The sequence below is a fragment of the Cottoperca gobio genome, chromosome 17, assembly GCF_900634415.1.
Source record: "Cottoperca gobio chromosome 17, fCotGob3.1, whole genome shotgun sequence".
Taxonomy (NCBI): Eukaryota; Metazoa; Chordata; class Actinopteri; order Perciformes; family Bovichtidae; genus Cottoperca; species Cottoperca gobio.
Window position 1 is genome coordinate 4,577,264 of NC_041371.1, and position 27,633 is coordinate 4,604,896.

The 27,633-nt window shown below is 41.0% G+C and overlaps 2 protein-coding genes across 7 annotated transcripts in view; both read left to right on the top strand.

Moving 5' to 3' along the window:
- glis1a (GLIS family zinc finger 1a) overlaps positions 1-17,185 on the top strand; it is a 37,822-nt gene extending 20,637 nt beyond the window's left edge. For all 3 annotated transcript variants that reach the window (XM_029453184.1, XM_029453185.1, XM_029453183.1), the window contains exons 3-9: positions 2,114-2,275; positions 7,716-7,829; positions 10,798-10,906; positions 11,770-11,926; positions 16,039-16,169; positions 16,281-16,379; positions 16,701-17,185. In XM_029453184.1, the coding sequence (XP_029309044.1) occupies positions 2,114-2,275; positions 7,716-7,829; positions 10,798-10,906; positions 11,770-11,926; positions 16,039-16,169; positions 16,281-16,379; positions 16,701-16,843 (915 nt within the window). In that variant the 3' untranslated portion in view covers positions 16,844-17,185. The remainder of the gene's footprint in view (positions 1-2,113; positions 2,276-7,715; positions 7,830-10,797; positions 10,907-11,769; positions 11,927-16,038; positions 16,170-16,280; positions 16,380-16,700) is intronic.
- Positions 17,186-19,543: 2,358 nt separating this feature from the next.
- On the top strand, positions 19,544-26,186 carry LOC115023139 (chondroadherin-like protein). 4 transcript variants are annotated; one of them, XM_029454308.1, is made up of 4 exons: positions 19,546-19,815; positions 22,522-22,601; positions 23,923-24,083; positions 24,281-26,186. In XM_029454308.1, exon 4 carries the CDS (start codon positions 24,283-24,285, stop codon positions 25,141-25,143), a length of 861 nt encoding a protein of 286 aa, XP_029310168.1. In that variant the 5' UTR covers positions 19,546-19,815; positions 22,522-22,601; positions 23,923-24,083; positions 24,281-24,282; the 3' UTR covers positions 25,144-26,186. The 4 variants fall into 4 exon arrangements, with proteins under 4 accessions (XP_029310167.1, XP_029310168.1, XP_029310166.1 ...); XM_029454309.1 differs by lacking the exon at positions 19,546-19,815 and adding an exon at positions 22,200-22,257; XM_029454307.1 differs by lacking the exon at positions 22,522-22,601 and having other exon boundaries at positions 19,544-19,815; positions 23,923-24,079.
- The last annotated feature ends 1,447 nt before the right edge of the window (positions 26,187-27,633 follow it).

Consider the following 27,633-nt stretch of genomic DNA (forward strand, 5'->3'; position numbering starts at 1 on the left):
ATCCTATGTGTGCTAATAAACATCTAGATAAGTACTATTGTGCATTTGAGCATTAAAATATTTCAGTCACTGGTCTGGTTTTGTTTTATAGGTTGCTTTTAATTTCTGTTTTTGTTATGTTGTTGTTTGTCAAGGCGAGTTCAAGTCTTGGATTAATTAATCCCCATGATGTAGTGTTTTTTTATGCACACACTTATTAAACTAAACGAGGTGACTGACATTTACTGACTCATTAGCGAGACCTAATAAAACCCCTGGAATGAATAATGGGAAGAAAAACTGTTTCCATATTTTCCAGTGGATTAGTGTACAAAGGATGAAAAGCTTTATTCTTGTACTTTAAGAACCAGACCCGGATCTCCGTCGAAGACACTTCCGCAAAACGCTATTAATCTTTTTCAGGAACAAAAGCTGCGGCATGGAAGTTATTTAATGTAACACACACAATGATTTGCATTCATTTTGTGTCTTTATCATTATGTTTGTTAGTAGATGATACTTGTGTTCATCTAAATGACACATAAAAGCGTTGAACACGCAGCCGTAACATTCAGAATGTGTTGCAGTTACCACATAAGGTAAGTTCAGAAAGTTTTGAATCGTGGAAAAATGTTAAAAATTCTCTCCTGTGATCGTCTAAATGTTTTCCCACTCTCCGTTAGAGCTCCAGGAGGTTTAAATCAAACCTTGAGAAGTATTTCCATTTAAACTTTGACTTACACGCCAGAAATGAAAACATTTTCAGTCTGAGATTTGAGATTGAATGTGATACAGTTTCTTTAAAGTTATAAAGCTTTAGTTTACGGCCTGCAGTGTGTAGCCTGCAGACTCTGATATGTGTGTGTGTGTCTGTCTGTCTGTCCTCGTGTGTCTGTCTGTCTGTCTGTCTGTGTGTGTGTGTGTGTCTGTGTTTCTGTCCTTGTAAGTCTGTGTGTGTGTGTGTGTGTGTCTGTGTTTCTGTCCTTGTAAGTCTGTGTGTGTGTGTGTGTGTGTGTCTGTGTCTCTGTCCTTGTAAGTCTGTGTGTGTGTGTGTCTGTCTGTCTCTGTCCTTGTAAGTCTGTGTGTGTGTGTCTCTGTCCTTGTAAGTCTGTGTGTGTGTGTGTGTCTGTCTGTCTGTCTGTCTGTGTCTCTGTCCTTGTAAGCCTGTGTGTGTGTGTGTCTGTGTCTGTCTGTCTGTGTCTCTGTCCTTGTAAGTCTGTGTGTGTGTGTGTGTGTCTGTCTGTCTGTCTGTCTGTGTCTCTGTCCTTGTAAGCCTGTGTGTGTGTGTGTCTGTGTCTCTGTCCTTGTAAGTCTGTGTGTGTGTGTGTGTGTGTGTGTGTCTGTCTGTCTGTTTGTGTCTCTGTCCTTGTAAGTCTGTGTGTGTGTGTGTGTCTCTGTGTCTCTGTCCTTGTAAGTCTGTGTGTGTGTGTGTCTCTGTGTCTCTGTCCTTGTAAGTCTGTGTGTGTGTGTGTGTGTGTGTGTGTGTGTGTGTGTGTGTGTGTGTGTGTGTGTGTGTCTGTCTTTGTGTGCGTGTGTGTGTGTGTGTGTTGGGGAAAGGCCATTACCTGAAGTTTATGATTCAATAACCTGAAATGTATGAATTGAAACGGAGTTATTGCCTCTTTACTTGTTATTTCTGTTGGAACAGACTTCAACATCACTCATCTGTAATATGAAAATATGATTTTTATTATGTGTTAGTTACAGGCCAACATACTTTTTAAAAGGTGCAGAAGGAATTTGTATAAGTAGATAGAAAGTGCTGATGTTTTAATTCCTTTTGGTTACCAGAAGCAATGTGAAACTAGGATGTATATATGAATATAAAATACTCAAAGGTCCATTGAAACAGTCAAACTGTCTTGCATTTTGTATTGTTATTTTATATCAATATAAAGTAAAAATGTGCTAAAAGTTGGGTGAAGCCCAGTATTCATATTAGATGATGTTTTGACCTCTGCAGTGGGGCCATAAATCTACATGAGACCCCACGTCCTGACCTGACTTACCTTTAAGCTGCTTAACTCCTACTCTCACCCGAGAAAACCTCATAAATAATAGTAAATGTCACTCTCTTTAAACGTTGGCTGTTCCAGGCTGCAGTAAGACTGTTCGTTTATGTTTTCCTCGTCAGTTTGAAGGCTGCTCGAAGGCGTTCTCACGTCTGGAGAACCTGAAGATCCACCTGAGGAGCCACACAGGAGAGAAGCCGTACATCTGCCAGCACCCCGGCTGCCTCAAGGCCTTCAGCAACTCCAGCGACCGGGCCAAACACCAGCGCACACATCTGGACACGGTCAGTAATACACAGCCACCCACACACGATTACACTTAACGTTTAAAAATAACCTTATTCTCACACGCAAGTGTATGGATGATATGAAACCGGTGGACAGTGTGTTCGATCAGTATCATAGTGTTGCAATGTTTATTAGTTTTCCTTTATAAATGACAAGGACAAACAACCGGTCTCATGCAGCAACCTTCTCTTAAAGGTTTCTTAAATGTTCTCTTAATTTTCTGTTTAGAAAACAAATAAGAGAATCAACTCCAGATGCACCAAACGCTCTTTACCTGTACCTATCTACCTGCCTCAGAGGTGATACTAATGTACATAATTTTTTAGGAAAACAATGAGATTGTTGCCTGAGGGTATCTCTGATCCTTGCATTTCTAAGGACTGTAATAAAAGGTTTCCAGATTTCCTCAAACGGCACACAACATGCTTAGTGAAATTGAAACGTGCAGAGAGAGAGAGATTAAATGGTTAAGACCGCTGTAATAAATGTATCACTTAATTGGCATCTTTTAATGCACAAAGAAATGAAAAGAAACTCAATAAACCATGAAATACCGCAAATGAGCCAATTTCAAGTCATTTCTCTTTGCATATTTTGGAAAAGAGTTTAAACAGAAACATCAAACAGCCGAAAACTGTTTCATTACAAACATGAGGTTAAACAGGGTGGGATTAAAAAGGGAAATAACATCTTGGGATCTGTACACAACTCACACGACTCTCTTTTCATTCAGAACCATCGCTTTCAGTGACGACTGCAGCTGTGATTCATGCCGACTGCACAATTCAGCGAAGATCAAAATCAAAGCGCTTTACATGCAGCACGTAAACATTTTAAGCCATTAAATTGAGCGTCTCAGCTTTGCACTGTCGCAACAGGCAGCAGAACTCACCATCTAATAACCGTAGATGATGAAACTGACGGGGGCATTTATCAGGGGAACAGGAGAAGCGGGGGCGACGATCATAAATTAAAGCTTCTGCGGCAAAAGAAGTTATGAAATCCACCACTGTTGCAACTTCACAGAAAACAGAGAACACTCTTCTTCCTCGAAATCCAAACTTTTAAACTCGCCAATGCTCCCTTTCACGCACCGGGTGCCAAATATCGTGCCAGTATTGTGGCTCTTTCCGTGTAACCGAGTACATTTATTCAAGTACAATTTGTAGGCACTTGTATTTTACATTCTGCTCTGTACTTCTCTTCTACTTTCCGACGCAAATTTAGAACATTTTTCTCCACCGCATTTATCTGACAGCCGAAGTAAATGAGCCATTTTGAAGATTTACTGTCGGTGGTCGAGTTGCATTGTGAGTAATGTGGGAGCCAGGTTTTGACGAGGAATGTGTGGAATAAAAAAGACATTATCTCTGGTTCTGTTGCTTCAATTTAGATACTTAGCAGTGGAGTACTCTTTCAAGTGAAGGGTCTTCCAACACCTTTCGTGTATTAGGAAAATCTACGTAAAAGTCTGAATGGCAAAAAGCTGTCACTTGTTCGGCTTTATACACACAGACTTCTTTATGATACAATATTTGTTGATAATACAGGGTTCACGTTAACTTAAAGTGCCACTGCTCCCCTCTTTCCTCCTCTTTCTGCAAACAGTACAGAACATTCTTTCGGATCGTGAAACTACATACCTGCTGTGGATTTATTCTACTAACCACAGTTATTTTTACTCCTGCTGACAAGCGATGAGGACTTAACAGTAATCCAGCAAATCAGATCTCTTATTACACGGGTGGGATGGAGCCGTACGTTGCACTCCAGTGTTATTACAACAAGAAGAGAAAGTTATTTTCTCCTTTTTGTGGTTTCACGCTGGCTAATAGCGGCTACGCAGTTGCGTCACAAATCAAGGATCAGACACATCTGGCGCCATCTCAGATCTCCAGATGTGTCCCAGAACTGTCTGAATGTAAATAATTGCTGAATATAATCTAACAACCGGCCAAGAAAAGACTGGTGTCAATACAAGTAATTGAAGTTTGAATTAATATCTTGTATTGTGTTACTAATGTTAGAAATAAGTGTGTGTGTGTCTGTGTTATGAAAGATTTGGTCAAAAATGAGGTCAGTCTCAAAATTTGCAGCTCGTTTTTGTATTTTTTAAATGGGAATAAACGTCCACATATAGTTCCTGCATGATTTGTTACCTTTAAAACTGGATCTATTTTCTAGATAAAGATAAATCAGCAAATGTTGAGAGCAACAGGACCGATCAAAACCGCACATGAAACTCTGCATTTTGTTGTTTTCTGTTCACTTTGCTTAGTTAAAGCATTTCAGTCATAACATCTTGAATTTCTACATTACACAGAAAAGCTTTGTTTAAACTTTCCTGTCGATTTATGTATTTCAATATTTGTATGATTTTGATGCGTAATTGAACTCTGACATGTATATTCATCAATTTATGCCCAAATGTTTAGCAGCTGACATAACCACTATGCATGCAATCACTAAGCATACACAGTAGAGTTTAACACTTCTTCTTTTCGCCTCCCGGGGAATATTGTTCAGAAACACAAATATTGCCTAATTTATTCCCTCATGTAACATCAGGCACTATTAAGTAGTACTACTCTGTACTACTCTGTACTACTCTGTACTATATACTACTCTGTACTACTCTGTACTACTCTATACTACTCTGTACTACTCTGTACTATATACTACTCTGTACTACTCTGTGCTACTCTGTGCTACTCTATACTACTCTGTACTACTCTGTACTACTCTGTACTATATACTACTCTGTACTACTCTGTACTACTCTATACTACTCTGTACTACTCTATACTACTCTGTACTACTCTGTACTATATACTACTCTGTGCTACTCTATACTACTCTGTACTACTCTATACTACTCTGTACTACTCTGTACTACTCTGTACTACTCTATACTACTCTGTACTACTATGTGCTACTCTGTGCTACTCTATACTACTCTGTACTATGTACTACTCTGTACTACTCTGTGCTACTGTACTACTCTGTGCTACTCTGTACTACTCTGTGCTACTCTGTGCTACTCTATACTACTCTGTACTACTCTGTGCTACTCTATACTACTCTGTACTACTCTGTGCTACTCTATACTACTATGTACTACTCTGTGCTACTCTGTACTACTGTACTACTCTGTACTACTCTGTACTACTCTGTGCTACTCTGTACTACTCTGTGCTACTCTGATGTCAGATCAACGTCAGAGTAATTGCACAACTGAAATATATTTATTTATGCCTTTATTTTTAGATACTTACAAACAAACATTTTAGGATTTAAAAAAAACAAACGACAACAAAAGGCAAACAAACTTAAATGATACATGTGTACATGATCTTTAAATGTTTTTTAAAACCTTTAAGAAACGCTAAACAATTATAGCTCCTAACATCAACAATTCAACCCTTTAACAAAAAAAATATATATATATATATTTTTTTTTTACATTAGTCCTTTGTTTTTCTAACATGCATATTCTTCACAAATGACACTCACCGACTTCGGTAGTTTTTTAACGATTTGTGCATTTTTAAAAACCTTCAAAGCTTCTGAATTTTAAAGCCCTGAATGTAATAAACAGAGGGTTAGTTTGTTCTACTTGGTACCACTATGTAGGTCATTATTTTTTACTTGTTATGTTCAGATTCTGGTTCATAAAACAACAAGATTCAACTATAATACGTTTTCATAAAAAAATGTAATTCACTCCACCTGGTGAAACACTCTGTGATGACAAAGAGGGAAAGAAACCTGTAAGGAATTAGATTCATGGAAATGAGCTCATTTACTCATCCAAACGTACAACTTTGGTTGGATTGTGAAAGACAGACGACGCATTACAAGAGCAGAAACAGTTTCAAGTGCTGTAAAAACATCTGATATGTAAGAACTTCCCAACATTATACACGGTTCATATCAAGTCTTGAACGTTTGTAAAATACTTCATTTTAACCGTTGAGTTTTCAAGGTTAGAAATATTCTTGAATTCAAAAAACCTCCTGAAAATTGCTTGATTTCCAACATAATCTGGTGTTTCATCTACACAATCGTTCATGTAAACCAAAAATATTTTACTATTTTAAATTAACATATTCGTCTCACACTAGACGTTAAATCTTGGCATTAAAGACTAGCTAGGCATTAAACAATTATAATCAAAACATACAATCAAAGATGAACAGCTGGTAAAATAAACAGTGTCGATATACATCTGTGGGTATAAAATAATTCTACAAATACTTGCATTTATAGTAACATGTTAGATGTGATGATAAAGGCTTCAAGAGTCTGTAAATTGTTGGTTTAGGTACCTTGAAAGTGCTTGAATGTTCCTCTTAAAAAGCTGTACGATCCCTCATTGTTCACAAACAAGCCCATGTTCCTTGAAGTCTTTTATTTTGAAATTACTTTTGAACCTTTACTTTGAAAGGTTTAGTCCATTTAGAAACCACCTGCTGAAATAAGTGGCGTTCACTTACTGATTGCAGGATGATAATCTAAAGTTTACCTCATGAGTGAGTTGATTTATAGCTGAGCAGGATAAGTTATATATCCGCTCTTAACTCTTCTCTCTCTTCTCCTCCTGAAGCCTGCAGACGAAAGGTAAATATTCTCAGTTGAGGAGTGTGTTGTGTAAAATGTTGACATAATCTTCACTTTCTTCCTTCCTCTGTTAGTACAGACATCACGCAGAGTAACCATATTTATACTGCACGTGTGTGTGTGTGTGTGTGTGTGTGTGTGTGTGTGTGATACACAGGACTACTGTACACACCTGTAAACAATCTGCACTGTGACTCAACTACACTTGTACTTGTTGTAAACACAAATATATTTAGTTTTTGACGTCATATTCATAAACCAGATCATGTGGTGAATGTTGTGACCTGATTTACAAATCCCTGAATGTGTGTGAGTCTGTTAGAAAGTGTAAGTATATAATACCGTGGACCCTACAATACAGTAGTAATGGTACAGTCTGAACCCTCTACAGTACAGCGGGTTCAGACTGTACCATTTTGTCCAGGGGTGGTACTTTGTACTACAACTTTGTATAATGAATCTCTTTTGTGACCCTTTGGAAGAATACTTCATATTTTATTTGTGCACGTATCATCATGTATATATTATATTATATATAATAACTTGTACTTGTAATGGAGTACTTACACATCTTGTTATTGGTACTTTGACTTAAGTAGAAGATCGGAGTACTTCTACCACAACTGATTTAGTCAACTATGAACCTAAAATACTAAAAACACTCATTTAAATGTAATAAACATTATGGATGTGCTGTGTGCTTCAGGATCTATCTCTTTGTTTGGTGGCCACAGAAAGTGTCATGTTATCTGTCAGAGTATGTGTTTGGATCATCACATCACTTGTTTCTCTCTCCTTGTCGTGGTTCGTTCACAGAAGCCGTACGCCTGTCAGATTCCAGGATGCACCAAACGCTACACCGACCCCAGCTCCTTACGAAAGCACGTCAAGGCTCATTCAGCCAAAGGCCTCCAGGAGAGGGAGGTCAAGGTAACGGCAGCAGTTATGTTCTTACATGTTGCACGTTTAGCAGAATACTGACTACTTCTCTGATCACCAGCATGTATAATAAAGCCTTCCTGTGTTTCTCACGATGTATTAGATTATATTACATTAGATTTAGTGGAAAAGCAAGGCTATATATATGTTTTAAAGTAGTAATTATTACTTTTAGTGGCATTGCGGTTACATGTTAAATATCTTAAACCGCTAGGGCACCGCAAAACCTCCATAAAGTATTCATTTATTACTTGACGGTCATTTTTATCCTGCTCCTCGACCTCCGATGCTCAAAAATACAGTAAAGTTTCTTTAAAATTAGATTTTCTACGAACGTAAGATCCATTTGCATCCAGTGGTTAACCCTAATCTTTACTGATGTTGAGTTTTAGGAGGATGTAAATACTGCTTCAGAAGCTTTTCTGCCATGATAGGAATAACATTCAACATAAAAACCACAGAAACCTTCGGTCTCAATTTCACAAACTGATATTAAAAGTGCAGCAGCAGCATTTCTGAGTGACGTGCTGAACACTGTGTGCAAAGGAAGTGAAGGAGCGGAGGAAAAGTGTTTATTAACAGGATTTACTTTTGTATTGCTTCTTAATTTAGTCGTATAGTTGGGGACGGGATGATAAAGGATTTTATAACGATAAACCAATAAGTTGATCGTGGGGAATTTCCATTATCGGGATAATTGTGAATTGCATTTGTTGTATTGCGATGCATCGCAGCGACGACATTATATACATATTAGGACGCTGTGGAAGTTTGTTCCACCTTTTTAGATTGAAGTTTACCCATAAAGAGATCCTTTAGGTTCATCAGAGGTCAGCGTAGCGCTCTGTCTCTACATGAAGAAAGCTCGTGTTGTGGAGCTACATGAGGAGAGAGTAAGCATGTTTATGATTCAGTAGGATGAAATACAACAAAACAAAGTATTACACACACTCCCTGGAAGTCAGAATAGGGAGCCTATTGTTCGGCGTTATCTGGGCCTTGTTTGTTTTCTATGGACCGTGAGTGACACTGGGGCTTTGTGTGTATTCCCATGCCTTGTTTGGTTTAAACAGAAACACGTGTGCTTGTAAGTTGTGACATGGCTAACACGCCCTCCGCTGCAGTAAACCCTGTGGGGCTAAAGAGGACTTTGAAATATTAAACATGCACTTCGTAAACTCCTCACGGTTATACTCTTCCTCGAGCTGATGCGTCACAGCTATTGAAGTTTGTATCTTCATAAACACTGGTTTGGGCGCACATTTTTCGCAGATTATTCATTCTTCTTTTGTGGTTCCTGGGTGTCCTTCGCGAGCTTCTCGGAGAGTCCCGGAGCTGTCCATAAATTGTTTTGGAAAGTCCTTGGGGATCCTCTGTTAACGCGGGATAATAAAGTAAATTGTCTTGTCTTAACTTTGTTAGAACATCTTGGAATAAGATTGCCTCACAAGATTTCGAGAAGCTGGATCGCGAGACGAAACGAGAACCAGGCATCTGGTTCAAGCATCATGTCTTTGAAAAATGAACAGTAGAAAACCGCCCGAGGAAATCGCACTGTGTTTTCAATTTATCTACTGTATGTAATCAAAATGAATCAGTTCAATGTTTAGCTCCATGGGAGCTGTGTTGCCCAACAGCAAAAACACAACTGGAAGAAAAACTAAGCTGCAGCTTAAACATAATTACTCTCATCCCGACATACAGGCAGGCATCCGCACATGCTCACCAGCGTGAACACGTGACGTTATATATATATATATATATATATATATATATATATAACTAATAAATATATATATATATATATATAACTAATATATATATATATATCTATATCACTCATATATATATATATATATATTAGAGTAGAATAGATTATATATTTAGAGAGAGAAGAACCAGAATAAGAGAGAGGAGAGATGAACGAAGAGAGATCGAGATAGAGATAGAGAACGAACAATAGACAGGATATATCGGAGGAGAGAGAACTAGAGGATAGAATATCGAGAGGATATATAGGATAGAGCGATAGATCCAGAGAACAAGAGAGATATAGAGAGAGATAGTAGGGAGAGAGTAAGGAGAGAGCGGAGGGAGGAGGCGTAGATATATCTTGAGAGAAGATAGAGAAGATAGAGAAGAGAGAGAGAGATACAAGCAATGAGAGAGAGAGATGGATAGAGAGATCTATAGAGAGAGATATAAACAAGATAGATAGGATAGAGAGAGATGATAGAAGATATTATAGTAAGTAACTATATATATTATATTATTAGTTATATGATATTATGTAGATATATATAGATATAAATATTATAGATATATAGAGATATTATATATATAGATATATAATATCTAATAGATCTCTCACTCCTCTCTATCTCCCTCCTCTCTCTCTCTCTCTCTCTATCTCTATCTCTTCGTTCTATCTCTATCTCTTCGTTCTCTCTCTACCCTACTACTCTCTATCTCTATCATCTCTATCTTCGTTCTATCTATATATATATATATATATATACATACATACATACAGCTGAAACAACTAGTCGATTAACTGATTAAACAGTTGACAGACAATTACTAAAATAAGTTTTTAGTAATATTGTTTGTTATTTTTTAAGCATTCCAGTCTCACAAATGTGAAGATTTTCTGCTTTTACTTTGAATTATTAAACTTTATTTTGGACTGTTGGTTGCACAAACAAACATGGTGACGGTGACACGTGACGGCATCTTCTCACTATTTTAAGATTAAAGTCCTAAATGTGCTCGACCTCAACCAACTACAACAATAAAATCCTGATTTTAAATGAATGCACAAGTAATAATCACCTAATGATATAATCTATAATGTTTCTACACTTAAGTAGCAATGCAGGACTTGTGTGGTGTTAAATATTAAGTTAAGGATCTAAATACTTCCTCTACCACTGATCATCTGCGTGAACGTCTGTTTCAGGTTCAGGTGCACACAATGCTGGAATCGGACATTTTGAGCGATTGTCTGGCGAGGCAGCATCTCCACCAAGGAAGCGGCTCACCTTTACGCAGCTTAGATGACTTCACAGGTACGCACAGGTGAAACGGTAGCAAAAGCAAAACTCTGCGTTTAGTCTCCGACACCTCTCTGGAAAGCAGAGAAAACAAAGAAAGGGGGAATTGCCCAAACACCTGGGCCGTTAAACTGTCTCTTTCATTTTCTCCCATGGCCTCATTTGCTCCTTTTCCTCTCCCTCCTCTCCCATTCCTTCGATGATGGCTCATCATGCCAGTGTTTACCTTGTCCAATTACCGGGCACTGACTGCGGGCAAGTTGGCCCTCTCCCCGCCCGTCCCTCAGCTTCTCCAAACCGGTTTTCCAGCCAAGCTCTTTTTCTTTCCCTTTCAATGGCTGAACCGGGATCAAGAAGCTGTCAGGTACACTGAGGCTCAGTTGGCAAAAGAGAGGGGAGAGTGTCCAGGAGAGCTGTCCATGTCTATTACTTCAGACTACTTGCAGCTTTACCCAGAAGACTTTGAGGGAAAAGCCTCAAACGGCACACTACCAGCTATGTTTATTCAGAGTGAAACAAGCATGTCAGTGTTTCATTTTGAAAACGTCCCAAGAGGACTTTCTCCTTATCAGTGTAACTGTTGTACATTATCTATATAATAATATATATAAACATATATTACTGTATGTTTGCTGGATTTATGGTGACAATCATCAGCTTTAAGAGAACGCCACCGAAAATGTTTTTATTATCAAACACTCACTTCCTGTAGGTTTGAAATGTGTCTCTGAGAAGTTTGTATCTTGGTTTTATTGCACGTTGCATCTGTCGCTGCACAAACCTCCACAGAGGATCAAACCTTTTCCAAACCTAGTGTTGGTACTGTAAAAACAAATTCAGTGACATGATCCTTTAATACATCTTTGTCTCTCTCTCAGGTGTGTACGCAAACAGCAGCTCCGTCCACAACAGGGCACATTCTGAGTTCCTCCCTCCGTCAGCAGACACCTGCTCCAGGTATCGAGGCTTGGAGGGAAACTTTGATGCCAACAGCCCAATATCTTCACTCACCAGCGCAGGGAGCATGAGAGAAGGGTGAGTGGAAGATCAATGACGTTCAACGTGTTGCAGCCTGAAAGTCGTTTAGTCGTTTAGTAAAAATAGGCGGGCACTCGGAGAGTACAGACCTCCACCAAATGTAATCCCTGCTACACTCTTCCACCGAGTTTCATGAACGTCGGCCCAGTAGTCTTTCTACAATCCTGCTGACAAACCAAAAACATGACCTCCTGTGTGGAGGTAATAAACAGCAAGCACCTGGGCTTCTTCAGCTGCACTTAGAAACAGGTACTGGGGTTTAGATGTTCTGCTCATGGGCAGCTCCACACCAGTTGTTACCGGAGAGCGTTGTTGTTGTTCTTTCTGTTGTATTGCTTCATAGAGTGATTAAGAAAAATGACCTTTCATATCATGAGATGCAGCTGTTAGACAATAAACTCCTGTTCTCACTGACATGCCTTTTAAAATGAAATTGCTTTTAATTCTTTGAAACTTGTACTAATGATGCTCCCAGAGGGAAACTGAAATGCTCAGTTCATCCACGTCACAAACACAGGGACATGTTTTCCCTGCTGCTGCTGCTGTCTGGCAAGGGTTTGAGTTCTCTGCTGCCGGACTCGTGCTGCCAACACGATACAATGGAGCTGAATGGGATTTTGTTTGCATTTGGCAGTTTAAAAAACCCCAAAAAAGATAAAAATAGTGAAAAGTGACCACAGCTTTCTGCTCTGTACATTTTCTGGTTGTTCGCCCCAAAATCTCTATTCGTTTGACGAATCCCGTACTCAGCCCGTCCAAGTGTCAAACCTCGAATACATGGACGCCATCAAAACCCCGATTTCTTCGCCTCTCTTGTCTGGAGCCCAGCGTGATGTGAGCTTGTGCATTCTTGAATAAACCAGAGACATTATCACCAGAGATGGAGTTATGGCTTTGTGGTTGCACTGATTGAACTTCTATGTTCTGTAAACTGAGACACTTTTTGTCTAGAAGTAGAAGTGAGACTACAAAGATACAGCTGAAGGCCTCCAGGCAGCAGTTTCTGCACAATATGGCCTAAAATCATTGAAGACTCGCCCATAAACTGACATTTATTGGCACCACAGCAACAACAAAGGCAGTCTATCAAATAAAAGAGAGTTGATAAAGGCCAAAATAACATTTCTGTGGTTTAATAAGTGATATAAAATCTTCACATATGATGCACACAGTATTTCTGCGAAGCGTATTTAGGTCTTGGCCGAGGAGCTGAGATAAGTTGTTCTCCGAGCACAAATTCAAAGCTATAAATAATCTTGAGCCTGAAGGTTTATTGTTGACCTTGGAAACAACAGTTTGACAAAAAAATGCTTTGTGCCAAGTCCACTTACTGGAAGATATTCAAAACGTTCATCCACATCTCGTGGGCCGTGTGCTGAATATTAATGTTTAATTGAAAAAGGATGTTGTGACGAATGAAACGGCACATGTGATAAATATGTGCGGCGCTCAAACATGCTTGAAAAGGAACTTGACATTTTAAAATGATGTAGAAAAAACTGATTCCTGTAAATCTGCCTTGACACAAAAGTAAAATGTTCTTTAAGTAAAGAAAGCTGCATTATATTGTAGTTTTAATGTATATGTAATGTAATGTGTCACCTGGAGCAGGAGGAGTTCACGTTTAGGTGTCAAACTAAACAATCTAAAGTTCTCGGAGTTCACCAAACAAAGCCACGTTTCAGTAAAAACTTAAGTCCTCTTAGTTTGATGTTCAGGTTAGAGTTTGGGTGTCGGTGTGTTTGTGTTTTTAGGACGTATACAGTAACTGTACTCGCCTTAATGCAACATCTCTCAGCTTCCATGTCCTCCCAAGTTTGCAGCCAGAGCTTCACAATCTGTCCATTGACGTCTCTTTATAGACACTGAGGATGTCATAGAATCCCACTGGTGCCCGCAGTACACCACGGCCTGCCAAAGCCAATACCAGACAAGCACTTGTTTTCCCCCCAAATGACTTAGCGAGACGTTAAACACGTGAAAGTAAATTATCTGTGCTCCACGGCATCGAGCTCTGACCTCATAGCCAGGCGCGTGTTTACTCTGGCTGAGACGAGCCATTTCGACTTCTTTTAATTATTTAATGCTGGAGGGATTCGGAGGCCTAAGGCTTGTCCATCGGCGAGTATTTGTGATGTGCAGTGTTTGTGTGTTTTGCGGTCGGGGAGAGCTGGATTGGTTTTTTGGAGCAGCGTCTCCATCAGATACAGGCGCACTAACTGGGATGGCTCTCGCACAGAAACACTATTATACAATTTGAAGGAAAGAGAAGTAATGAAGTTTACTTTGCAGAAGCTCCGACTGATATCAGATCCAAACAGCCGATTTAACTGAAATGTTTTGACGTGTCCACACATTTTTGTATTTACTGTATCTCTAACATGCAGTAAGTGTACTCTAGTTTCTCTTAAGTGCTTGATTGGTAGCGCTTAGATCACATTAAATCTCCATCTGCGTTACATACATTCAACATGATCTTCTGTTATCCAGCAGATCTATGTTGCAGCATCTTTCCTCTGCCAAAACTGAAAACGGATCAGTGTAGCGTGCGCAAGCTGGCACCTTTCACTAAACCTACTCATCCCCTCCTCTGATCCAGTCCAAGAGTGCTGCTGTTAAAACAGCGTTGAATACAGTTTAATGTGCAAATAACATAAGAGCTTAAATTCTGCAGGCAGGATTCTTCTCATTCCAGATATGAGGAGGGCAGCGAGCTGCGGTTAGATGTAAAGAAAAGAAAAAGAAAACATGATCAAAGAAACGGTTTCCTGAGGTTGTGCTGCCAGCCGCCCCCCCTCAGGCGTGGGCTCCTGTCCAGCTCGTGCATCTGAAGGGTTTTGGGTACACCGGCCACAAAACGACAGATCGACCCAGCAGGGCCACGCACGGCACGGCTCAGACATCCCAGCTATGTTGTTGCAGCGTCGTAAGAATGTAAGCCGGGGAACAGCCGCGGTTGTTTATAGTTAAGGTCAGCTCTGATGGTTCTGGGGCCACCGAGGGGGGGGGGGGGATCCAGAGAAGTGTTGAATTCTTTGGGCTCGCAGTCATCGCGGCACATTCATTTCAACAGTCGTACTATATCAAAGCCCACTTTGTTTACATAATCCTATGCAAAGCCTGCTCTTTATTACCTTGGGAAGCCGCAGACATCTGTAACTTATATCAGTTTGAGTTTCAAAAAGTCCTTCTGATTTAATTTTGGCTTTTATTGCGTTTCTCCACCGAGACTGTTCAATTAAACGTAATCGCATTTGACATGGGAAATGGGTAATAAAGAGACCAGGGGATGATAAATGATAGATACGTAAAGAAACCTCCAAACATTTCCTCTTTTTAAATAGCTGGTCAGTGAATGTGGAAGGTGCTTTGGACCCGCAGCCGTCCGCTCCTCTGACGAGGCCTGGCTTGTTTATGAAGCCCACTAAAACCTCTCCTGCAGAATCCAAGGCCATTTGTCTCTCAGGGGACGAATACACTGCAGTCCATCATCCAGGAGAGTCTCAGGCCACATGAAATGCTGAGAACGAGCTCTTTGAAGGAGCAGCGGGGGGTTCAAATACCATATTGGGGGGGTTTTCAGCTGCATATCTCCTTGGAGAGATATTCTTTCTTCTTGTGGACTTGGCTTCACTGACTCACTCGTTTCCATGTTGAGTCAGAGTGTTTGTGCACAGTCAGCACATTCCTGCAGCGTAGCGATGGATACGGCTCCACACAAAGCCCGCCACACATTACCCCCCCCCCCATCGAGGTGGAAACGCTTCTTTGTATAAACTGCACTGTTAGTTCAACAGTTTTAAGTATTTACGTGTCCGTGTCTGATAGCACAGCAACACCCCCTGATGATGGGTATCAGTACACATGACTGCACAATACTCCAGAGACGTAGTTTTAAATCTATACGTGCGCTCGATCAACAATGTCAAAGCTGTTGCTTAGTTTAGATTTTATTATGAGATCAATGGTTCACCTGTGGGGGTGCCCTTTTTGTCTGGTTGGAGCAACAGCCGCTCAAAATGTCTGCGCTCGTCCCTGCACTCGCACGAATGTTATGTTCACGCAGCGACACCGCGAAATTCAGTTCCCTGGTGTTGTGTTGCCAACAGGAACAGACCCTCAGCGCTGTTTATGTCCGCTGACGTCAGCCCGGCGAGCTCCTCGTCAGACAGAGTGGACGTCCAGCTGCAGGGTTACCACAAAACCTACAACCACCAACAAGCATTCACACAGCAGCAAGGTACTGACGGAGCCCACAGAGCATGTGTCTGTGTGTGTGTGTGTGTGTGTGTGTGTGTGTGTGTGTGTGTGTTTAGTGTCGTTTTTAACGTTTCCTCTGTGGTTCTCCAAGGATGTCTGTACGGAGAAGGAAAGGCGCTTCAACCAGGCAGCAATGGAGGCTTCGAACCCGCCGGTTACTTCGCAAACCCCTCCGCCCCTCACTCTGCAGGTACGAGTAAACGCTGGCTTTGAACTTCTCTCTCTTGGTGCGTCTCCATCCGACAGTTCTTGATGCATTTTATGACTTTATTTAAAGTTATAGAACCGCAAGGCGTGCCCCTCTCTCAGGGCAGGGGCCCCCATCACCCTGTTTTTTATACGCATTTTCAATGTGCCCATAAAACACCTGAGTGCAATCGCTAAAATGAAGGTCGTGAACTGGAAGTGAGCTCTCAACATAAAGATTAGCGGTTAATTCTTAAACTAGCTGCAGGCCGACTCCTTCACATGAAAAGAAAGTAAATCCAGATATACATCTTCCTCCCCTCAGGGTTCGACTTGTTGCAGGACCTGCAGGGTCAGGCGGGGGGCTGTTACTCCATGTCTCCCTGCTCAGACGACAGCTTCCTCTTCCAGGCAGGAGGCGTCGACCGCTGCCTCAACCAGATTTACTCCATCTACCTGGACTCATGATGGGCCTCCCAGAACCAAGAAAACTGAATCGGCGATGAATTTGTCTTCCTGAGGACAAAATGCAGCATGTATGATGTGTGGCGGCAGACAATCGCAACAACAACGTGCAGTTGGTTCAAGGCGGAAGTTGGCAGAATTGTTCTGGTTCTATGTCAGTGCGGCGGGAATAGCAGTGAATTCTTTATTCAGAGATGACCACAGCATTTGTGATCTGGATGAGGAAGAGCTTTTATTAGGTGGATAGTGAGGTCGCTGGCTCTCTGTTGAAACACCAACATGTGATCTTATAATGTAGCGGTTCCCAACCTTAGGTCGAGTAAATGCATCTCTTGGGATAACATACGACGACGCAGTTCTGCACAAATTACACACATTTCTGTCTTTTGGTCAAATGAAACAACCTGGGAGGTTAGAAGAGCGCAGAATGTGTAGATCTATTTTAATGTGGCACAAGCTCGGTTGGGAACCTTTTACGTTATCACGGATGATGATTTGCAAAAGAGCAAATAATAATTCAACATTTCGGGAGATGTGCTGACATGTTTTCTTGCTGGGAGTTCGAGGAGAGAGGCGATGCCACTGTCATGTCTGTGCAAGTGACGTTAGCTTAGCTTAGCACAAAGACTGGACACGGGGGGGGGGGGGGAAAGATAACATTTTAAAGCTCCATCAACACGTTGTATCTTCATCATTTATACACTGTGGTGTGTTGATCTTTAGAGATGCTGGCAGGCTGGATGTTTCCAGTCTTTGCACCAAGATACACTTACTGGCTGTAGCTTCATATTTACCGTACAGACATGAAGACAATGATACACAAATATAAAAACAACCAACAACACCGAAGACGGATACATTTACGGTTAACAATATATAACAATTAAAATATTATCTAGCATTAACACAACAGAGATGTGTTATGCAAATAAATATGAAGACGGGGTTTAAACAGTGACGGCAGACAATAAAGAGTTAAAAGTTCACTGATTGAAGTAACGAGGAGGATTATAACATGGATCTTAAAAGTAACCGGTAACCAGTGCAGAGAGGCTAAAAGTGACGGGACACGTCTGCGGCTGCTGGAATAGTTTCGCTCTTCTCTAACTCTCGGCCAGAACGATAATAAGTGTATTTCCCCAAATGTCAGAATATTCCTTTAAGGTTGTAGCGTTCAACCAAACCTCCAACTGCTTGTCAATTTCCATTCAGCTGCACAAGAGGAGAACGTGTGGCAGTGCTGCCCCCGTGTGTCTGACTGTATCTACATATACTTTACATGCAGATCAGTGCGTTCTGTCGTCTGTGATCCGTCTGCCATGGACTGAGAGGTGCCAACAAATACGTTTCACTGTGTGTAATCTAACAACGATGAAGACCGTAGCATAATCTCCTTTTGTTTTATATTCTGTTGCTTTACATGTGTGTTGTATCAGTGTTATATCCAGTGAGAGGGAGCTGTGCATTGTTTACAATAAGTTCTCTGCACTCTTTTCTGTCTCGCCACCGAGACTTTAAGAAAACGACCAACCAGAACAAATGTTTACACTGATTTTGTAGCGAGAGATTTTCTTATTATTGTCATTGAACAGTGTATATAGGCTGTATAAAAAAATAAAAAAATGCACCTGCCTTTTATATCTAAATAAATCCATTTGTTTGTGTTTGTTAGTTTTAGTGCTTTAACCAACGCTAACTTTCATTATCCACAAAGCAGCAGAATAATTCTCCTTCAATGACTTTATGGATTATTCAGTTTATTATTTCAGCTTGTGTTGTTGGAAAGTGTTTAAATCTATGTGAAGAGTGTAAAGTCTAATTAGCAAATCTCCATCAGCTGTGTATCCTAATTAACTCCAAATTATACTTCAGTGGTGGAAAGTAAATGCATTTACTCAAGTACTGCACTTAAGTGTACCGTTATTAAGTACTTTTACTCCGTTATTAATACAAAATATAATAAATGATATTAATATTATAGATTAAGATAAAACTTTATTGATCCCTGGGGGAGTTTACAAGTTGATCAAATAGATAAAATCAGCTTCTACTGTACTTAATGCATCATTAATTATAATCCAACAATATAATATAAATGTTTCATAATAAAAACTGGTTTCTTGGTTCAAGTAATACTTGAATCCAGCGTCAGTGGGGTAAAAGTACTAATACTCCACTACAGTACAAGTCCTGCATTTCAAATCTTACTTAGGTAAAAGTATGTAAGTATTAAAGTATAAAAAGTTATTGATTGTGCAGTAAAATGTCATATTCTTACTATTAAATATGATATTTTTGGATTTTTATTACTGCTCCATTAATGTGGATGTTGCATTTGACTGCTAAAGATGTTTAATGTTACTCTTTAATTTATTTAAATGTGTACATATATATACTCTATAAATGACTTTGTACAGAGTTTGGTGATAAAGTTAGTTCAGCCACTAACGCAACTTTATTTATGATTAATTAATTATAAGTACTTTACAAGAACATTAAAAGCATTAAGACATAGTGCAAAAGAAACACATTATAAAATGACATTTAAATACAATTTAAAAAGAAACTAACTAAAATAGAATATTAAACTCACGAATAAAAGTGTCATTGCTGTGTTCAGACAGCAGGGGGCGCTCTGCGGTCACTTCAACACTTCACTGAAGATCAGATCTGCCGGCTTCAGTCGCAGATGAACGCACATTAACTGAGCACTGTGTGTGAACATGGTTTACACACACGCACACACACACGCACACGCACGCACGCACGCACTGGAAGCTGTATTTCCACATTCCGCTCGGAGGGAGACACACCCTCTGATCCGGAGGAGGAGAGCTTGAGTCGGGACAGTTGATGGGATGCAGAGGGGAGAAACACGCTGCTGAACGTCCTCGTGAAGTTTGGATCCTCAAGTTTCATCCCTCGTGAGCTTCTGACAGAGAGCAACAGGAGAGCAGCAGACATGACACTCACAGGTAAGAAAGCACGTGTGTGAATCCATGTTTCGAGTGTCTGTTTTTGCATATTTATAAGAGCTGCAGTTGCTATTATGATGGGTTGTAACTTGAAATGATCGTATGGTGTGTTTTGTGCAGAGCTGCAGTCAGTTAATGAGAAATAATGAGGGCATGAGTCCATGTCCTCACAAATGCAACCGCACCCCCTTCAGAAAATGTGACCAGACACCAAAAAAGTACCTTAAATTATCTAATTAATTGTGTTTTTCTACATTTTATTGATTCAGTCAACTGTTCGATTATGATTTGTAAAGTGTGTTGCTGTTTAAAATACCTCTCCACACTGGTAAAATACTAAATCCTGAATTATTTCTATTTTCTTTACCTTAAATTAGTACATTTGAGTGATATTAAGTATAAGAAATGAGACAATCAGCATTAAAAACCCCAGAACATATCCCTCTGTGTGCTCGGTGCTGCTGCAGCCCTGGTGTTAACATACACATATCTTATGATGAAAATCTGTATGAAAGGAGAATGGACAGCGTGATTTCAGAGGAAGCTCTGCTGCCAGAGAGGATGTAGCCGCTCACATTGTTAGCGAGTGAGATCACCCATGTTCTCCAGAAAGCTCTCTGGCTGTGGCCACTCTTCACACCCTGTTTGTGATGAAGACGCTTCACACTCGCAGCTCCGTGAAGGTCAACAAATGTCTCCTGTGTTGTGTGTCACTTCTAAATCCAAAGATCAACTCATCTGTCAATATTGAAGAGTGCTTGCTCGACACAAATGTGCAGATCTCCCCGAGCTGTCAGATTGTGAAACATGTGAGTCGACTCTAACCTTTAGACTCTTTCTGTTATCAGGCTGAGATGGGACAGTTCTCTACACATACATATACAAAAGTCTTCGCCCAAAACATCCAAATCTAACTCCGTGCACAAACCTTTCCTCTTCAGAGCGATCGAGCTTTAAATATATCGTGCGTTGATCGATATCAGTGAGGACAAAAGCTTTTCACAGAGCAGCCAACATGCAAATATTGCAGTTAGAGGATGTGAAATGTGAATCAACAGGAGGCTCCGTGCACACGGCAACGTTTTGAGATTAAAAGCAAACACAAGCTTATCTGAAACATTCTTTGTTGTTGTTATCAGACATTCAACTATAGTGATTTATTAATCTCCTTTTTAAAGGTTCTTTATAAAACTCGACCGCACTGAAGAACAATGAAGTTTCATCAACAAAACATCACAGAACAAGTGAAGTCACATGTTTGAAGGCGCTTTAATGGAGATGTTTGTGTTAACATTGTATCACACGGTTGCTTGTATGTGAAAGAGGTTGCTCGTGGGGAATTATCACCCGACTCTGCAGTTCAGAACTATTAGTTTTGGTTTCACGGCGCACAGAAAGCATCAAACAGCAGACGGACAAAGTCAGCGACTAGCAGCTGAACAAAGAGGAACATTTAAAGAGCGAGAAGAAGAAACAACATTGGACTTAGATTAGACTTCAAGTGAAGCTAAAGTTGATCTGTGTCGTTTAAACCAATACATGCAACTTAGAAGGTGATAATATATCAATGTTGTATTCGCAGCTTGTTTCTGCTGCCCCCATGTGGCCAAACAAAATCACTGATTGCCTTAACCTTAACCTGAGTGTTGAGTGCCTTTAACAGACATTATAACGCTTTACGTCTAAAGGTTTTTAACTTCACGAGGTGCAGAACACTGAAGCAGACCCACATCATTCAGCAGGAGGTTTTAATATTACTAATATTCCTCTTGTTGCTTCTCTGCTCTGAGTTCAGCTGTGTCTGTCGTTGCTCACCACCAGCTCTTCTTATATTTATTCCAAACAACCTGCTCTCCGTCCGTCTGCTGCAGGAAACAGCATCACCTCCTGTGACCCCCGAGAAGAACAAAGTACCTCGTGAAACACTTCTTGGCATCAGCAGTGGTGGAAGAAATGTTTAAATAAACTTAGCAATAACACTAATACTGGAATCTTACTCGAATAAATGTAGTGGAGATGTAATAAAGTAGCGTAAAATAGAAATCCTAGAAGTACCTCAGAACTGTATCTCCATGTTGTACTACGTTGTCACCAGGCAGTAGGAATAAATCTGGGAAACATAAACAACTCTCTTCATACCTGCAATATCTCGTCCTCCCACGTCCTCTGTCAAACACTCACAGGTTGGATTCATTACATCATCTCTACAGGACACACACGCGGTTTCTTTCCACTTCCTGCGTTTGTTACAGACTTCTGCTGCTCTGCTGAAGTCCAGGCTGAAAATCCACTTGTGGTTTTCTTAAAGAGGAACCACTTCATGATCGGGTCCATTCTTGTGTTTTGCGGGACATGTAGCGTAGAGAGTTAATAAAAAGGTCGATGGATAGATATCACTCTAACATCCCAGAGTGTCTCCGACTTGTAGCCGCACCTCTTCAGGTATTTCACTGTTGTTTTTATAGCTGCACATAATGATTATCTACATTTGTCGATTCATCTTTTGGTCTAGGTGACATATTTAATCGTCTCATTTTGTCCAAACCAACAGTCCAAAACTCAAAATTCTGTTTCCTGTAATGAATGACCAGCAAATATTCACATTTAAGAAGATCTTTGCTTAAAAAGTCAATAAATTATCGAAATAGTTGCACAGAGTACATTCTCTGACGACACCTGTTTCATTGTTATGATTCATTACATTAGATTTCCTGCAGCCGATCTCGACCCTGAAGTCCGTTTACCTGTACCTGTGGTTGCTCCAAAGAGTGTACTTTCATCAGCAGGTAAAGAGATGATCACAGCTGACAGCAGGGGGTCCTGCTTAACCCCCGCACTGCTCATGAATTGGCCCTGTTGTTTGGGGAGTTCGCACATTCCTGCCTCCGAACTGTGGAGCAGCTTTCAGCTCCATTGTGGTGTGTGTGTGTGTGAGGAAGTCTAATGACACGACCAAACACACTCCCTCTCTTCCTGCGTCACATGTAAAGTCTTTCAGACAACACAAGTCTTGTTTACGTCGACCGCATGTGCTTTTATGTTCAGGTCGCGTCACCAGCAATTAGTTTTTTTATGTCTTCAATAGCAGGCTCGTGTCCCAATTAGACACACGGCAGGAATTAAACCTGAGTTTAAAATAGTCGTAGTTTATACTACATGAAATTACAGTGAAATTAAGCAGTTTCACGTTACTTTAAGGACCTTCTCAAACCTCCTAAAGGTCATTTATGCTGTTTTCTACTGTACTAATGTGATGTGTTCCTTTTCATCTTAAAGGGATAGTTTGGATGTTTTGAAGTGAGGTTGTTTGAGGCACTTATCCACAGTCAGAGCGGTCTACAGTAGATGGCGGTCAGTACACCCTAAGTTTTGGAGAAACAGACAGGAGTACTGGCACAGGAGAAATGCACGCTGTATTTAGAGTATGATCACCGTTACCTATTACCTAGAAGTTCCAGTCTATGTTTCCGACGGGGTACTGAAGCCGTTGTCTCTGCTCTCTTTATAGCAACCAAACTCCTTTGACAAAAACAGTAATTTTACAGGAGTTGCTGGTCTACCGCTGCTGTGATCGGTTAGTCTGTTTGTGTTATTGTGTGACTTTGGTGAATCTGAAATAACCCTTTTAAAACACCAAAGTCACGCAATAACACAAACAGACTAACCGATCGAGGCAGCGGTAGACCAGCAACTCCTGTGTCCTGAGAGGTAAAATTACTGTTTTTGTCAATGGAGTCTGGTGGCTTTGAAGAAACCATAGATGGATATGATGGCTTCAGTTCCCCGTCGAAAAGGGCTCTCTGTGCTTTTGTAAACAACACGTATAGAAGAGTTGAAAAACATCCAAGTGCAACCAGCAATTAAAACAGAAAAAAAAAAGCTACTGTGTTTTATATTTATATATTTTATATTATATATCTAACACATATTTACAAGACATTTATTCCAATCAGAAGGAGCCTAAGACATAAAATAAGTCTAATTAAACTCAATAACCTGCTTGTTTAACTACTTTAGCCTCCAGCTTTACCTCCAGGTAATGTTTGTACAACTTCTATCCGCCAATTAACGTGAAACTCATTTCAGCATCTGTTTCCTCTCCGACAGCCAAACACTGGACTTCTGATCCCGAGTGACCCGTGTCACCATGCCAACTCCCACGATCCTCACAGCAACCAGGTGTCCTCGGAGAAGTTGCTAGGTTTACAACTGTGAGCCTTCATAAAGTGGATCCCCTCTGCTGCTGGGAGAGAGAGACCAGGAGGCAGGTGAGAGAGAGAGAGAGAGAGAGAGAGAGAGAGAGAGAGAGAGAGAGAGAGAGAGAGAGAGAGAGAGAGAGAGAGAGAGAGAGAGAGAGAGAGAGAGAGAGAGAGAGAGAGAGAGAGAGAGAGAGAGAGAGAGAGAGAGAGAGAGAGAGAGACTTTAGCAGCCATGATGAAGTTACAGTCTGTGTTTTCTGTTTCAGAGATGGTTTGTCAGCGTGGTGCCCTGCTGATTTTAATGTTTGTGGTGAACATGGGACTTGTGTGTGGGTGTGTGTGTCCAGCAGCCACCATTTTGTCCCAGTTTCCCTCTGAGGTTCCCGCTGACGTCTGTTGCTTGAACTACTCCGGCTCCGCTTTTAGCCATGTGCACTGGTCTGTGTTTACCAATGAGACAAACATAGTGACGCTGGATCTCTCTTTCTGTAATATCAGTTCTCTACATACGAGTGACAAAGACGTCTCTTCATTGCAGAAGGTTTACTTAGGTCACAACAGACTAACAGTGTTGCCAAGGGAGTTTCTGGCCGGCCAGCCGAACCTGACGGAGCTGGATCTGAGCGGGAACCTGATTCAGGAGCTTCCTGAGGGTTTTCTTCAGGCCTCAGACGGCCTCCAGAAGCTGAATCTGTATGGAAACCAGCTACGCCTCCTCCCAGGCTCTGTGCTGCAGAAGCCCAGTCTGCAAACGCTGGAGTTGGATGGGAACCCCTGGGACTGCTCCTGTTTGTTACTGGAAGGTCTGGAGGAAGGCAGGAAGGTCAACAGGACCGCTGAGCTGGAGGATCTGGTGGGGAACCTGACCTGCGTCTCTCCACGGTTCCTGGCTGGCAGGACTGTGTTGTCTGTGACGCTCAGGGACGTATGCCGCCCAGCTGCCCTCACCGCACTCTTCATCGTGCTCCCTCTTCTCATCCTCTCCGGCCTTGCTGCTCTGCTGGTGCTGTGGGAGGAAGAGGAAGAAGAAAGAACCAACATTAAGCACCTCAAAAAGGAGAGCTTCCAACTCCAGCAACGGCCAGAAGCATCGCAGCAAGCAGAAACCTGTAGCCACGGAGCTGAATAAAGCTGGACACTGTGGCAAAGAGGGCATCCTGAAGAACGAGCTGCTGCTACGCCCGGCGTCCACCCTCCTGGGCAGCACCAGAGACATCTATGAGGAGGTGGAGATTAAGCTGGGCTCTGTGGACTCTCTTCCTCAAGTCTCCTCGCACGTTTCGAGCTCCACAGATGAGAAGCAGGGCCCCCCGGGGCCCGACGGGGCCAGCAAGACAGACCTGGACACAGTGAGCGTGACAGAGGTGATGAAAGACTCGGCTGACAGGGAGAAGGCTTACCTCACACAGTCCACTGAATACTACAGCCTGGTGCCGGGTATCGAGCTGGAGGACTCGGACCACGGCGAGTATGAAAACGTCAACCTCTCGTGACACCATGTTAAAGGAATAGTTCAAAGAAAAAAGATTCTTGACGTGAATTAGATGAGAAGATGTGAATAATATACGGAAGTTATTTTACTTAAACTTAAACTTGTGCTTATTTACTCATGAATATTTAATGGTATAGAGATACTTTAGTTTTGAAACCAAGTTTTTGTTTGTACTTTAACCAAGGGCTTAAAGTACAGAGCTGGGGGGCAGTTAGCTTAGCTTAGCATAATGACTGGAAGCAGGGGGAAACAGCTAGCCTGACTGTCCAAAGTACAAAGATAGGCCTGCCAACACCTATAAATGTCAATTTACTTCCACTGTTTGTGTATGGATTAAACTAATTAGATCAAACATTTGGCAAAGCAAAGTTTACCTGCACACTCTTTACAACATAGCGCGGCTTTGTGACGTAGTGACTACCTGCAGGGCTAATTGGAACGCTACTGTACCATGTGAGCTAACCGCTAACAAGAAAAACCGCTAGTCCCTATGACTGCGAGCCAAGCTGCTTTCTATTTGCTCTGTGTTGTTTACTTCTGCCTGGCATGTTGTCCTCTTCATTATTTCCTTTTAATAAAAAGAGTAATTAAAAAGCTTGCTAAGTGTCGTACAAGCTCGTCGTAATATATGTGTACCATCGAGTCTTGTCTCAGAACTCAAATAAAAGTGCTACTAGCTAGGATAGCTTCCTCCATTTTGGACCAAACTGAACTGAAGCAATTCCATTAAAATGAATTATCCTTTAGAGGTGTTTGTGGGCTGATTTTTAACATTGGATAGACACAGAGGAGTTTATATTCCTGTGTTCCTCAGCTTAATGTCCTCATAATATGACACAACAACAAGAACTTTCCAAGGAATTTATGTTCTCAGTAATGTCTGTTCCTCTAGATCAGATGTTGAAATCCCTCACAGACAGCCTGATGTAATAGCTGCTACATCAAAGCTATACTGTTGTTTTTACTGATGTCTTCACGTTGGCTGGAGGGATCTTTTCCATTCATACTGCATTTGAAACAACCATCTCCCGTCATTTGTTTGCAATTTGAACTGCGGAAATAACTCTTACCAATCTCTTACAATGTTAGTTTATATCAAGAACATAGTGCCCTGCGAACACAGGACAAGCTAAGTTAGGCTAAAGTAATCCTGTCTCTGACAAGCTGCATCTATCTTCTCATCTAATCCTAAAAAGTGTGTGTGTGTGCGTGTGTGTGTGTGTGTGTGCGTGTGTGTGTGCGTGTGTCATCTATTGACTCAGAGAGAGAGAGAGAGAAAGAGAGAGAAAGAGAGAGAGAGTGGTCGCACCACTGTGGTATCACAATGTAAGAGGAAGTGATTTAATCCGGAGCTTTTCCTGTGGGACCTGAGGAACGCAGTGACGGTTTGAACGGGAGGCCCACTTTTTTCACTAAACTAAGATTCTTTATTCTATATTATGTTGCGCTCCATGCAAATATAAAAATGTGTTGTTTTTCACCTGTATTACAAAGAACAGGACATGTTGTTAGTGCTTACTGTAAGTCTAGCAAGCTTTTGTGTGTCCTCTCCTTTACCTCACCCAAGTGTAATTGTTATATGCGTTCCAGTTTGACTTGTTACATTCTGCGTAAAGGATGTTCTGGATCACCTTAAGCTGCACATCCAGAAATGAACACTGACTAATCCCAGTGCGACGCTCACAGTTAATTCATTGTGAAATGTGGAATGTAAAGCTGAGATGAGAAGTCTAAATGTATATATGTCATTGTCAAGGATAAAAGGCTTGCTCGTGTTTTACGTCACATAATAAAATGTGCATATATGTTGTAGTGCCGATTCAGGAAGCTGAGATGCATTTGTGTGCAGTGGTGCTACTGGAGACACAATAGACATCCTGCACATTAAGTTCATCGTGCAGGAGGTCAAAACACACAGCCGTCTCACAAGAATGCTAATTCATGTTCAGTGAGACAGACGGAGCGAGAGGGTGCAGCTAGAAGGGTGTGGAGCTTCCTGGAATTTAAAACAATGGAGGTGTATTTTCCAGTTTTTCCATCAAAGCTTTATTTATAAACATTTTAAGTTTTACTGCCAGAAGCCCTTCGGTCGAAAGACAAGAACAAAAATGAGTGGATGTTGCATTT